At 40.2% G+C, this 14407-nt stretch overlaps 1 protein-coding gene across 2 annotated transcripts in view; it reads left to right on the top strand.

Moving 5' to 3' along the window:
* TAMM41 (TAM41 mitochondrial translocator assembly and maintenance homolog) overlaps window positions 1-14407 on the top strand; it is an 837657-nt gene that overhangs the window by 368256 nt on the left and 454994 nt on the right. For both annotated transcript variants that reach the window (XM_044078066.1, XM_044078067.1), the window contains exon 3: window positions 10156-10248. In XM_044078066.1, coding sequence (XP_043934001.1) covers window positions 10156-10248 — 93 coding nt within the window. The remainder of the gene's footprint in view (window positions 1-10155; window positions 10249-14407) is intronic.

Here is a 14407-nt window from a genome sequence, read left to right as displayed (position 1 = left end):
CCCGAGGGAAAGGCCACCCAGGTCCCTACAGCAGGGAACCAAGCAGTGGACTACATCCTCCTCTAAGGCAGGGAGTTCAAAGCCATCCCTCTATGGCAAAACCTCTCACTGACTCCCTACCCCCCTCTGCCCTCCCTTCACCCAAAAGCTCAGAGGAAGGCTGTCCCTCTGCAAAGAAAATTGGCTGTCTGTAACCAAGGACCAATGGGTCTTAAAGATCATTTTTCAGGGATACATATTCACTTTCAGCGAACTCTCAATTTCCAGAGAGTACCCAGACTTACCGCCAAATCAGTGGGCAGAGGCATTAAAACAAGTCCAAACTCTCATATCCCAGGGGGCAGTAGAACCTGTTCCTGCAGATTAAACGGGCAAAGGCTTTTATTCCAGGCTATTCCTTGTTCCCAGAAAGGAGGGCACTTGACACCCCACCCTGGATCTATCCATTCTGAACACCTACCTAGTGGTCCCCAAATTCAAAATGCTAACTTTGCAGCAGCTGCTGCCTATGCTGACAAAAGATGTCTGATTAGTGACCCTGGACCTAAAAGATGCATACCTCCATATCCACATAAGGGAGTCTTACAGAAAATTCCTGCGTTTCAGAGCAGGCTCACAGCACTTTCAGTCTCTGCGCTTCCCTTTGGCTTATCTACTGCTCCCAGGGTTTTCACCAAATGTCTGGCCCCAGCCATAGCATTCTGCAGACAGAAAAACATTCAGAATTATCCCTATCTGGATGACTGCCTCATTCAGGCAGAGAGCAAAGAAAAGCTCCTGCAGGACTTCTTCGTCAGAATCCTTCTCACTTCCTTAATATTCACCATCAATGAGAAGAAATCAAAGCAGACTTCCTCCAGTATCATCTTCCTGGGAGCTCTGCTGGATACAGCATCCCAAATGGCCTTCCTACCCCCAGAGAAGCAGAGCTTCCTGCCTCTCTACTTTACCCAGCTGGCGTCCCAAAGTCACCTCACAGCAAGGAAGTTCTTGCAAGCCTTGGGATACATGGCTTCTTGCATCCTTCTGATTCCTCTGGCCAGACTGCACATGAGGAAACTTCAGTAGTACCTAAAGAACCTTTGGTGCCAGCAATCTCAACCTCTGGAGACCTCTCTCACTCTGATCCCCTGTATAAGGGCAGAGTTGCTCTGGTGGGCAGAGACATGTGGCACGAACCAGGGGCTCCCCTTCATCCACCTCCCCACAGGCCAGACCCTCACCACTGATGCTTCAGATGTTGCTTGGGGCGCCCACCTAGGGGGCAGGTGCACCCAGGATCTTTGGGATGCCCAACACCTTCCCTTGCACATCAACCAGAAGGAAATGATTGCAGTGCAGAAGGCTCTGACATCCTTCCAGCCTCATCTCAGGCCAGGGGTTCTCCTTGTCAAAACAGACAACACCACAGTAATTTGATACATCAACAAACAGGAAGGGACACAATCTTACCCCCTGTGCAGGCTGGCCATGAACATCTGGCTGACTTCCTCCTCCATGGGATTACACCTTTATAGGCCAATACCTCCCAGGAATCAACAACACCCTGGCAGACCACTTAAGCAGACACTTTGTTGTCCCTCACGAATGGCAGCTCCACAAAAAAATCTTTGGCAAAATCACTCAAGTGTGGGGAAACCCAGAGGTGGATCTTTTTGCTTCGCACCTCAACCATCAGCTAAAGTAATTTTGCACCTTCCTGGCAGCTTCCCCAGATCCCAAACCTCTTGACTCAAGCAGGGGGGAAAATGCTGCACCCAGACTTGCAGACTGTCAAGCTATCAGCATGGCTGATATTCCTAAGGTAAGGGAAGGGCCCCTGCTAAGCAAGCAGGTCCTGGACATTCTCATAGAGGCCAGAAGGCCAAGCACCAGAAGATCTTATGCAGGAAAATGGCAAAGATTCTACTCCTGGTGCCAGGCCAGAGGGGCCAGTTCCTCCCAACCCACTGTCCCTCTCATCCTGGAATATCTAGCAGAATTACTTAATAGTGGCCTCTCCTTCTCTTCGGTTAAGATCCACGCTTCAGCCATTTCTGCTCAGTTTAAAACAGACCAGCCCTTGTTCTCTCACCCTTTGATTAAGCAATTCCTCAAAGGAGCTTCTAACATCAGGCTTCCCAGAAAGCCTCCCACGCCAGCCTGGGATCTTAACTTTGTTCTTGAAAAACTGACCCTACCCCCTTCGAACCTACTGGCTCAGCAGAACTGAAATTCCTCTCTTGGAAGACTGCCTTTTTGCTGGCCATCACTTCAGCCAGAAGGGTTTCTGAGCTGCAGGCACTGATGGCCATTGAGCCCTTCATAATTTTCCATCCAGACAGGGTGTCCCTTAGGACTAACCCCTCCTTTATGCCCAAGGTGATATCTAATGTGACTCTGAACCAGGCCATTCATCTGCCTACCTTCTTCCCCAACCCTCAAAACAAGGGGGGAAGAATTCTCCACTCCCTGGACGTGCACAGGCAGCTCAGATACTACCTGGACCATACTAAACCCTTCAGAAAAACAGACCAGTCAGTTTTTGCCTTAGGGGCAGAGGGGAAGCCCATCTCCAAGCAGACTATCTCTAAATGGATACCACACTGTATCCATTTCTGCTACAGATTTCATGGGAAACCTCCCCCTAAGTCTGTTCACACCCATTCCACTAGGGCAGCCGCCACTGCCACACCATTCCTCAGAGGAGTCCCCACCAGGGACATCTTGGAAGCTGCCACCTGGACCTCTGTCCATACCTTTGCGAAGCATTATCACCTTCCTCTTTTCTCCAAGGCTAGGGCAGGGTTTGCATCTGCAGTACTGCAGGGCCTCCTTACCCCTGCTTAGGTCTCTACACTATCCTGCCACCCCTCTCTTTAGTTTTGAGAATCTTCCCACAGGTGATGACTGCTACAGTGAAACACGAAGAACAGAGTACAGTTGTGTACACTTACCATAAATGTAGATGTTCGAGTGTATTCACTGTTGCAGTCCTGGTTTCCCTCCCTCCTTCCCCCTTATATCTTCTTTCTTTTAGGAGATATAAGCTTCTTGGGGTGGTTGTTCACCACCATGTCTTCTGTGCCTTATCTCATGGGGCTTCTGATTGGTTAGGGCAAGAAAAACATGTAATGGCATCAGCTGCCTTGCTTTATAGCACTGACAACGTGACTTCAATCTACAGGCGACAGCAGCTGACGCAGAAAAACATTGACTCTGGTATTCGGGCCAGCCGAGGGCTGCCACAGCAGGGATTACCCACAGGTGATGACTGCAACAGTGAATACACTCGAACATCTACATTTATGGTAAGTGTACACAACTGTACTTTCTTTTCTTACCCTAGCAAAAAAGTCCTTCCAGAGATGTATTCATGTACAAGTTGTGTCATCTCCCTGCAGATAATCTCCTTCCCATAATTATCGGGACTTTTAACAGTGACATTGAACCAAAGCTACTATTTACAAATTTACTGACCACAGCAGATACATCTTAATAATGTAGAGATTAAAAAAGTAAATAGTGGTGGGATTTTGATTCAGTCTTTTTTTCTTGCTTTATTGAAAGCTTTCATTATTGTCAAGTATGATGTGCTTTCATCCATCTGAGAGGTCAGACCCGGACATCCCAATAGAACAGCCCTCTCTCCTTCTCTCTGTCTCTGTGTATCAAAACCCTTCTTGGTTCAGGATGCACTGGGGTCTATACTTAGACATCTGGTACATGTTATTCTCTAGGTTTGTAAAGAATATGCTTAATACTTGGCTAAATCTGTCTACTGTATATTTTGTCTGCTTCAGAGTACATAAGAACAATACTAGGTAAGCAATCACAAGGGTCATAACAAGCCTAACCATATACACTTTTAAGCAGACACACTTAAAAGCTCTTACTCCTATTTTCAAGCCTCTTTTCAAGCACTTAGTAGTGCTCACATCCCAAATCAAGCAGGACTGTACAACCCTGGTGTAACTTTATGGCTTAACATATTTGTACAATTAATACTTTTTTATCATCCATTGTCAGTTTGTGTCCACATCAAATCTTTAGGTTAATTGGTTTGTTTTTGGACTTGTATTTCTTAGTTTAACTTTGTGGCTACCCATCCAATTGTCAAGGCTAGCCTTAAAGGTAGTTAGAGCAGTACTTTGACCTGTAGTGGTAACTTATTCCAAGACTGGAAATACATTGAGTTAGAAATTCACCCTTCAGTTAATTTTATTTATTTATTGATTTAGGTCCCTAGTGTGAGTGTTTGTAGAGCCGCTGTTTTTTATTTTTTTCTTTGAAGGAATACGAGGTCAGATAGGACTGGGTTTTTATAGCTCACAAATCAAGATACGGGTCACTTTTGATTGGCTGGTAGGCTACTAAGTATAAGGAATAGTCTTTCTAATCTTTCAGAAAGTCTGGGGCCCTTCCAGTTGAGCAATATATTTGGATATGTACATACAAGGTGCAATTCAAAAAAAAATCTATTAGAAAGTGACTGAGCCAGACAGAATATTTCCTGACTATGGCTGAAGCATGATGATTGAATGAGCAAATTGTTCACATAAGTACCCAGGTCTCTTATGCCCATATCTGTCAGATTATTTGAAGAATTCCATTTGTAACATATGTGGTAGGAGCAGCTTTTTTGATGAATGATAGTATGCTGCACTTTCTTAAAATTAGCTTGAAACCATTTTCAGTACAACAGGTATGTGCATATTCCAGCCCCTGCTGGAGCTGTTTAGGATTAGGGGAAAAGCAGAAAACAGTGCCCAGTTTGCAGTCATCAACACACTTGGTGAATCACCCTTCTAGGATCTGCCATATATGTCTATAAAATGTCAAATTGTAGAGAGCCCAGCACTGATCCCTGTGGTATCCAACTAGTTAAAATTTTACATTCAAAGAGGGTACCCACTTTCACAACTTTTCTTCTATTGGATAGGGAAACTGCAATCTAGCGAACAGTATAGTGGTTTACATTATTTGTCTAATTTTTCAGAAATTCTAGTATAGGCAATAGTGTCAGAAGCCTTTGCCGGGATGAGATAAAGCATGCATGGAGTGGCCACTGCCTATAGCTTGTATAAACTTTTCAAAGAAGCTTAATAGGGTCAGGGGACAGAAACTACCTTTCACAAAACCAAACTGATTGGGTTCTACATCAGATGAGTGCCTATGTCTGCATAAATGAGTTCAGCTGTGATGTGTTCCATGCCTTTGAAGCTGGTGAGGTTGATGGACCTATAATTACCTGGTTCTGTAAAGGGGGGCCAACCTTGTATATGGGGCATCACAGTGTCTCTTCTCCAGGTATCAGATACTGCATTTTTGGTACTGAGGAAAATTCAGTCAAGTATTTTGTCTGATCCCATGGAAGTATTATTTTTAACTTCTGACAAGAATTCTAAGACTTGTTCAAGGGTGATTTCAGGAGAAGCCAAGTTTTCAGGAATACTGGGGCAACAATTTGGGTAGATGGAGTAAAGTTATCACTGAATTTGTCTGCTAATATTTTACCTGTATTCTTGGGATCAGAATATGTGATACTATTTTGATGAGCTTAGTGCATCGTTGGACAGTATCCCTTGATTCCCTGACATAAAGAAAGAAAGATTTGTAGTTGTATTCATTATCTGTAGTGACCTTAAGCGTCTGCTCCACTTCACATTTTCTAATAGTGATCATACGTTCCTTGCTGGCATGTTTCAGTGGGGCCCTGTGATAGAGGGAATGTGGATTTCTTATGACTTTTCATTATTTCCTTTTTTGTTATACAGTTTATTAGTATAGGTGTTCCACCAGAGAGGTTTATTCCTGAATTCACCATTTTATTTAGGGCAGCTTAATACAGACTTTTCTACGCAGCTGTTTAGGTGCTGATGATAAACTTCAGAGGTGAATGTGGCAGCCCTCTTGGTTGGTCAGTTTGCATTGGATTGTTGAGAATTTTGTGTAGGCCTTCTACAAGCTGAAGTACATTTGCTATGAGAAGTCCCTGAGGATGGTCTCCTGTGGTGGTTTGATGGTGGCACTAGGCCTAACAAAGAAGATGACCAATTTCTGGTCTGACTTAACCAAGGATGTAAAGATATGAGGTGGGGCACAGGCAGAGTCTAAGCTGGCAGTGACTAGTGCAAGGACATTAGAGTTTCTACTGGGTAGTTTAATAATTTTGTTCCAGCAATTGGGATTGACAAAGTCATGAGCATATCCATTTTAGAGATGCAAGTGTACCAATTAATACTTGGGGTAACTGAAGTCCTCTAGCAAGAATGTATTTGGTTTGATATTTAACCTATCAGTTGTGTTAAGATAATTTCCATGATCTTTGGGGGCAGTGATGACAATATTTAGCTAGCAATGAATAATTAGTTGGACTTGGAGATGTATATTACTGTTACCAAGTTAAGATTGTATGTAATTTGATCTGTGGTGATGTTTTTTCTGAAAATAAAGATACTCCCTTGGCCTGAATGTGTGATTGCTGCTTAACCCTGCTATAGAGGGAGTGCTGCCATTGCACTGAAACCATGTCTTGCTGTCTTACACAAATATGAATGTCTTCATGTTGCAGAAGGGCTGCAGCTTCAGGCATCTTTATATTTAGGGGTCCTATCATGGAGTAGTGTCACCACAATGTCTGCATCTTACTTTGAGTTAGTTGTGTAGGAATGTTTGTTTTTGGGACCCTACCTTAAAAAAGCACTAAGGGAGGGGGGAGCAAGGGCTTTACTCAGTATGTGGAAAACCTGGTATGATAAGTGTAAGTTATCCCTGGTGAAATAGGACATCCTGTGTACCATTTCATCCCAGACTAATACAACCTTGTTCTCTTTATATTGCCACCAATTGCTTAGCCAATTTTTAAAGCCAATTATCTTGTCTTGGTATACAGGCATCATTCTTATTGAGGGCAAGATAATACTTAGGACCAGAGTCTTTTCTGCCTCTAATATATGCATAGTAAGTTCCATCATATCTCTCCTGATGTCCCTCTGAATGGAGCACCTCTGGTCAATCAAGTCTGGCATTATGGACCACCACTAAGTCACAGTCATATTTATCTGTTTTAAGGGACCTAGGACCCTTGTGAATTCGCAGATCTTGGCACTGGACAAGCACTGATTACAATCACCCTGATTTTATCCAGTCTGGTGAGTGTGAAGTCTGTTTTCCAAATTGTAGAGTCACCTATGACTAAAACATCTCCCTGTGTGGAAGCAGACTTAGTTGGCATTATGAGCTTATGCCTGCATTCCTGGTGACTCATGGGTAAACTGTTTAGATCTGCAATATGTGTGTGTGTGGAGGAATAGTTATTGCCTTAGGTGCTGAAGGCTGAGATCTTTTAGTGCGTGTCCTAGGAGGGCAAAATGTTCTGCCACTAACACGAGCACAGTAAGTTCTGTAATATCTCTCTGCATGTCCCTCTGAGTGGAGCAACATAGCATACATCTCGACCTCTTAGCACAAGGAATTTGGACAAAGCCTAAAATAATAAGGGGGCAAAGGCCAGAAAATATGGGCATATTTTAAATATTGCTTTTATAAACTTAGAAAATTGATAGAATAACAGGCTTTGTGTTAGCATGCATTTTCTGAAAGATATGAAGTCCGAAACTCAGATATCTCTCATTGTTTAGTGAATTCTGTCCTATAAGTGATTTGCCAAAACAACCCACAAATTTTATTAGGAACAGACCAAAAATGTGAGGCAAAAATCTGGATATTCTGCGAAAATGTGGACGCTTGAAAGTTACGCACCTTCGGTCAGTCAATCTCACATGGGTCACTGCTAGGTCATTGGCCTATTTGTCTGGTTTAAAGATTATATGCAGGCTGACAAAAATAAGTGCAGAACTTCCATTAAGTTTTGACCATCACTGGTGGATAGTGGCTCCTTTACGTCCATTTTCACATAAATGACTTTTATGTGAAAATCGGACCTTGCAAAAATGTAGTTGCTGCTGCTGACCTTCTACTCCAACTGGATGGTCTGCTGTGGTGGGCATTCCCTTATGACAACCAGCCAGGGGGCAGAAGCTCTCCAGTCTCCATGCAACTCAGAGCAATGTTTTAATATGTAATTTCTTGGGTACTATTTATCCATTTTTCTGTTTCTCTTTGCCTATTTCCCTTTCATAATTGTAGCAGGGAACTAAAGGGAAATGGGCATGTCTTTATATTTTCCAGCATGAAACTGCTTGTGTTACTGATTACGCACAGTGACAGAGTGGGCAATTGACATTAATATTTAATGCATACAGCTGCATAGCTTTTTGAATTCATTAAGTATTAATTTTATCTGATTTTTCATTCTTGACTGTTTTCTGGACTGTGCGTTTTTCATTAATTACACATCACGGTGAGTGGAAAACCATCTGCACCCTCCCTCAACATTATGTCATCACTGTTCTGTGCTTGATGACATGAGAATATGCAGCCCTGGAACAATCTCTCCAGAATGCCCCCAAGATTTTAAAGGAATTTTAAAATAGAACAGAGTTTAAGCAGAATATTTGCATTTCAGCTAGCAGAATAAGCAGTATTTGAGAGCATTCTGCCTCTACAAGCTGTTAAAAAGGTAAGTACTACAGTTGCTTATGATTTTTATGGGACTTTGAGGCCATTATGAAATCCCTTATCCTGGCATTGGACAAAGCTTATAGTCACCCTGTTTTTTGTCCAATCTGCTGGGTGTGAATTCTGTATGCCAAACTATAGTGTTACCTAGGGCTAAACCATCTCCTTCTGTGAAAATAGACTTTGGGCATAGGCCTGCATTTCCAAATCATTGTCTAAGGCTATTACCGTTTGTTATGCTCTACACAACAAAACTATTCCAAGCAGGGTAAGACCCACTCTACCAGGGTCTTGGCTTCATCTGTGGCTTTTTGGAAAATTCTGGAGTCTAAAAGCTGTAACTTGGTCCTCTGTACATACTTTTACAAAGCACGATAAACTTTATTCTTTCTCTAGGTCTGGATCAAGCTTTGCAAGGACCATTCTGTAATAGCTCCTGGACTCTTCTTCTTCCACCTCCCAAATGTAGTAGATTGGGGTACTCTATCCATATAGCAAAGGCTACTGCTGCAGTGATCAATATGATGAAAATAGTACAGTTGTGTAAGTAACTTACCATAACACTTGTCTTTCAATCATCTCAGCTTAAGCTACCATATAGTTTGGGCATGTGGAAGCTGCCCAGAAGCTTTGAAAGCTGGCTGGCTTTTATATCCTTGGCAGGATATAACCCATATATCTAAGGCTTCTGCCACAGTGTTATGGCATGTTTACTTGCACAACTGTACTTTCCATCCACTGCAGAAGTTTCTTCATTATAAAAGTAATATACATGGGTACTTAATTGCCATTTGGTCTTTGAGAGTAGCAGCTGCACTGGGAGCTTTTTTCACCTTTTATCACCTGTGTTTGAGGCACTCCAGCTCTGATGCCTTCAAAGTTAGGCCTTCAGTAAGTAAACTTCAGGTTTGTCATTTCATAACCCTGTCAGTTTGTTCTTTCACAGGTGCATCTCATTATTCAAATGAAGGTCAAGAATTGGGTGCCTTAAGACACTGTACCGTTAACTTGTGTGACGTGATGTCATGTCAGCCAAGAAGAATATGACTGCCTCAAGGGTTGGGAAGTTAAGGTTTTTAAAAACATCATTGTGAGCAGACATAAGAAAGATTTTTTCCCATATGTTCCATCCACTGTAAAAGACCCTTTCAGAAATGAAATTATTTAGTAAGTACTAGTGTCTAGTATATGCAGATCCAGCTATCACAAGTCTGACCTGAAAGCCGAGCAAAGCAAGCTCAAAAAAAGGAACAGGCATTTATATTCTTTGTTCAAGCAACAAAGTAAAACTGTAGCACTGTTCAGTAGTAAGTCAGATTCTGCAGACCAGAAATTCATTAACTATGAACTCTGAGGGCAGATAATACTTTTATGTAGACTGGAGTTTTGGGGCAGTTCTGTCTTCAGGCATTGCAGTGTGCCCTCTCCCATTAATTAAAATTGATTTGAATGCAAGATAGAAAGCGACACTGGTTTTATAACGGTGTAATGTTAGAGTTGTAAGTTAAATTTGCTTAGAGAATTTACTCTTTCATTATATTTGCCTTGATGCATACAACTTGATAACCTTTTTGCAATTTATATTTTTTTCAGACCATTAAATATGGAGTTGTCAGCACAAAGACCCTAATCGAAGACTTGGTGCATTGGAAGACATTGTATATTGCTGGGCGACTGCACAAACCTGTATGTAATACAACTGAGTCCTTACTTTTTCATTTGAAAGTCTCTGCATTTAGGAACATTGTTTATAATTTCATATGACAGCAGTGTTCCATAATTCATATAATTTTTTCTCTTGTCTATATTTTATTTAATTTTCCTCATATTTAGATGTTGGCTAAAGGAAGAGATGGAAAGAATTGATGGATGGCAGGCCTGTTTTATTTTTAATTTCTGTACAACTTCAAGCATATGCACTGTTTGTATCATTCTCATTTCCCTTCTCCTCCATCATGTGTATAAATTAACAGAAAATGCTGTTACTGTGCCTGTACTTAGGATTCTGTAGGCAATAATTCAGATTCATGTTTTTATCTCTTTATATTTGGACCTTCTTGTATGAAATGCCATTGTAGTAGCAATATGTGCATCTTTTGCGGAAGTTCTCCACACTATACAATTTAGCTAGTCAAACAGCCCCATTCAAAGGTTAATTTTCAAAGCAGTTTATACTTTCTGTCAAAGATACGTTGGCTTGCACAGATGCTGTTATTGAGCCATGACTTAGGAAACAATCAGAATACTGGTAAAAGAATGGAAGAGTACTTTCGTAGAGGGACAGTATTATCCCATTGATGTTTAAGGTTATATTTTATTTGTAGCTTACTGTATCACTGGAACCACTGCAAGAAGTGAACATTTTGAGACAGAATAACAAGAGACATTAACCCAAAAGTAATGTGCTCTGAATGCACACCTTTTTTTTTTTCCCCGTAACATGGGTATGCCCAGCCTCCTTGTCTGCATCTTCAATCACCTGCGTCGCTGCTCGAACTTAGGTCAGCTGGGCTGTAGTCAGGGCTTTATCCCTCTGTATCACGGGCACTAAAGAAGCAACTGGAAGACTTTTTTAACTTGCAAAGCTAGACTTTGTGGGAATGGAAGTCCTAATACTGTACCTTTAGCAAAGGTTACAGTTGATGCCCTTACTTGCACCCAAAAAATAAAAAAAAAACTGTTTGATTACATTGTAATGTTTACTTTTCTCTGGTTATAAACTCCATTTTGCATTGTATGGGGACTCAGTTTACTTGGTCACCCAGATTTCCATATAACCACACCATTTACCTCATCTGTAAACCAATACTCCCACATTTCTGTGCCTCACTGGCATACACACCGTGTACCCTTGAGATTTAGCCCAGATCGCTAAGATCCTCAAATTTCATTCAAAAGTCTGTTAAAGCGTAACATTACAGACTGTACTGCAGCGCTGTTGCTTTCTCAGCCCTACACATCATACAGCTGATACACACTGGTAGTACTAGTCAGAACCCATATTAACTCTTTAACATTCAACTTGCAAATTTATGAGCATATACTCAATTTTGCTGTCTCTAAATATCTTCATAGATTTCTATTGTTAAATTTACACTAGTTTTGCTTCTAGTATCACTCTGTAGGAGCACATTGGTCATTCTGAGACAGAAAAACTTGCATCCAAATAGATAATTAAATTTATATCACATTTATGCAGCTTCATATCTTGCTATTCTGATAGCTTATTATTTCATTCATTTTTTTTACGTGTTACACTTCTGCAGTTGTACTTTATTCATTGTTGTACCCTTGCTGTATTTACCATCCATGTTGTTTCTGAAAATGAGTAAGACAAAGACAAGCACAATAGACCAGCTAATAAATGGAAATGCATAAATTAGGACTACATTTTGACTAATTGCTTATACTGACTTTGTCATGTGTTATAATTATTTTTTTTCATTTCAGAATATAGATAAAAGTATATCAAGAAAATTCACAACTTCAAGGCACTGTAGGTATAATTATTGTCTTAGAACATTATTTGGCCTGATGAAGTAATTTAAGCAAAACAACAAATAAAAATGAATGAAAAAAATCTGTCAGGAAGTGAGATGCCTTGCTATTCCATAGTATAGTTTTTAAGACCCCCTCTGCTTGGTAAACATCAATTCATGTTAGTAAGCAACCAGTCTCAGTGTTTGGCCAGTGACCTTTAGCAGTGACTTTGACTAGAGATTGCATGTAGCAGCAGACACACTTGCAAGAATGTTTGAGACAGTGAATGCTCACAGAATACCAGATATACCTGGGGTCATTGATAATATTATTTGTTTGTCATATGGATCACTGTTGCAGTAGAAGTATAGATTATATCCTGCTAAGCTGACTGAAGTCAGCTTTTGTCTCTGTGCCTTTCAAAGCTTTCCTGCCACCAAGGAGCACTTCTCTTACAGGCTTTCAAGAATCAACAGTTTGCCAACACCATTCCATTCCTGGGCAGATAAGTTCACGTCAGGGGTGAAAAATGTGCACCCCCCCCCCCCGAGAGAAACTGTACTGTTTTTTTTTTATAAAATATTAACTTTAAAGCTAGGAGAAAGTATTTTATTGACTGCTGTGACTTTGTATTACTTTTAAATGGGAGTGCACTTTTTTACTTTTGTAGTAAAAGTTGTTAAAACTTATTTAAAACAATTTTTTCTGTGATAAAGATTGTGATCTGGTGCATTTTCTGTCTGTCTCAACCTGTGGGTTATTAAATCAGAAGCCAGCATCTCACATTCTTCAGCCCCAAAGCTCTGCCTCCTTTACCCATGATACACTCCCTTACTGATTTCTCCTTAGATCTCATTGACCGCTTTTGCATCCAGGCATGGTCAGTGAAGTGCCTTCAGTCATAAGTGAATTGTTTTACCTGTCCTCCTAATTTTTCTGTGCCTCCTCTAACTTTTTATCCAAATAGTAGCTGATAGTTGTACATTATATATGGTTGTATTTTTGGAGGTATTCTTTTTTTTTTTCTCTCTTTTTGCTATTAGTTCTCCTGTCAGTGGCTTTGTTGCCCTTTTTTCCTGTCTGCCATGTACCTTTATCCGTGTTCTCTTTTAATTTAAAACCAGAATGGGATTTTTTTTTTTTTTATGTATAACAGTAAGTGTCACATTTCACTATTACCTTTGCAGAATCATTCTTAATTTTTCAGAGTTTTATAACTTGCATTTTAGAGTCTTGATCTTTAGATAGGGCACACATGTAGCCATCAAAAGTCCCACAGAAAGAAATGTTTGTAATTCATTGTCCAGTTGCTCCCCTTAAAATGGTTCTACAAAATTTCATAGCGGGCTGGTATATTTTCTTTTTATACGTAAGTACCAAATACAGGGTTTTATGGTCATTTCAGTGTTTTATCTGCATTATACTCAGCTTCCTTTAAGGGATGAGTATGTAGCTGGTGTTTAGGTGAAGAGTACAGCACATGTCTGTGATGTATCTGTAGTCATTATGTTAAAAGTAAAATTCATACACGTCTCTCAATATTTTATTCAGCCACTGGATTTCTCAACCTCCTCCAAATTTAGTCTCATATTTATTAAAGAACCTTTCTTTATACAAGCACTTGCCAGCAAACTGCATTCTATAGCTGAGCCTCATGTGATATTTTTTGAAGCTTGATAGAATATTTCAAATGGAGTTTGAGAAATTGTACTGTATTGCTGGGTACCACCAGTAGTTCCTCACAGTCATTAAAATGCTTTTTTTTCTGTTCATAGCAGATATGCACATTTGGCATTTTAATATGTTATGAGCACTTTTGCGAACTAGTCGCTTCATCAAACACGCACACTCCTACTCAACACTTAATTTAGTCATACAATGTTCAAACCAGCCAATCAAACACACAACATAATTAAACATTACTATAGTAACAATATAAACAGTATTAGATGTCCTGTTAAGAAGAAAAACTTACCTAATAACTAAAAAATTATCAAAAAAACACTGTATAACCATCAAATTTCAAAACATACTCAAAAAACATTTTAAACTAACACTCGGTTCTCCCTTTTTGGCGTTTCAACCTCCTCTTCTTTAAGACTGACTTTAAAGATATATAATCTTTCAAGCCACTACCTGAGTGGACTCTAAGTGTCAATATCCATTTTAATTCATGTTTTTCTGTCACATCACATTAGTTATGTCACCCATTCGTTCACTCTCTCATATACTACCTCTGTAACCATAAACTTAAAGTGATGTTCCTTCCATTCTTTTAAAAATATTTTTGCTATAGCACTAAAATTTTTGTTACTTGTGCATACAGTACAAGTGATCACATTTATTTATTTGTTTGTTTGTTTAT

Source organism: Protopterus annectens, chromosome 7.part0, assembly GCF_019279795.1.
Source record: "Protopterus annectens isolate FY-2018-M chromosome 7.part0, PAN1.0, whole genome shotgun sequence".
NCBI classification, from domain to species: Eukaryota; Metazoa; Chordata; order Ceratodontiformes; family Protopteridae; genus Protopterus; species Protopterus annectens.
The sequence above is the reverse complement of the archived record's forward strand: the minus strand, read 5'-3'. Positions and strand labels throughout refer to the sequence as shown.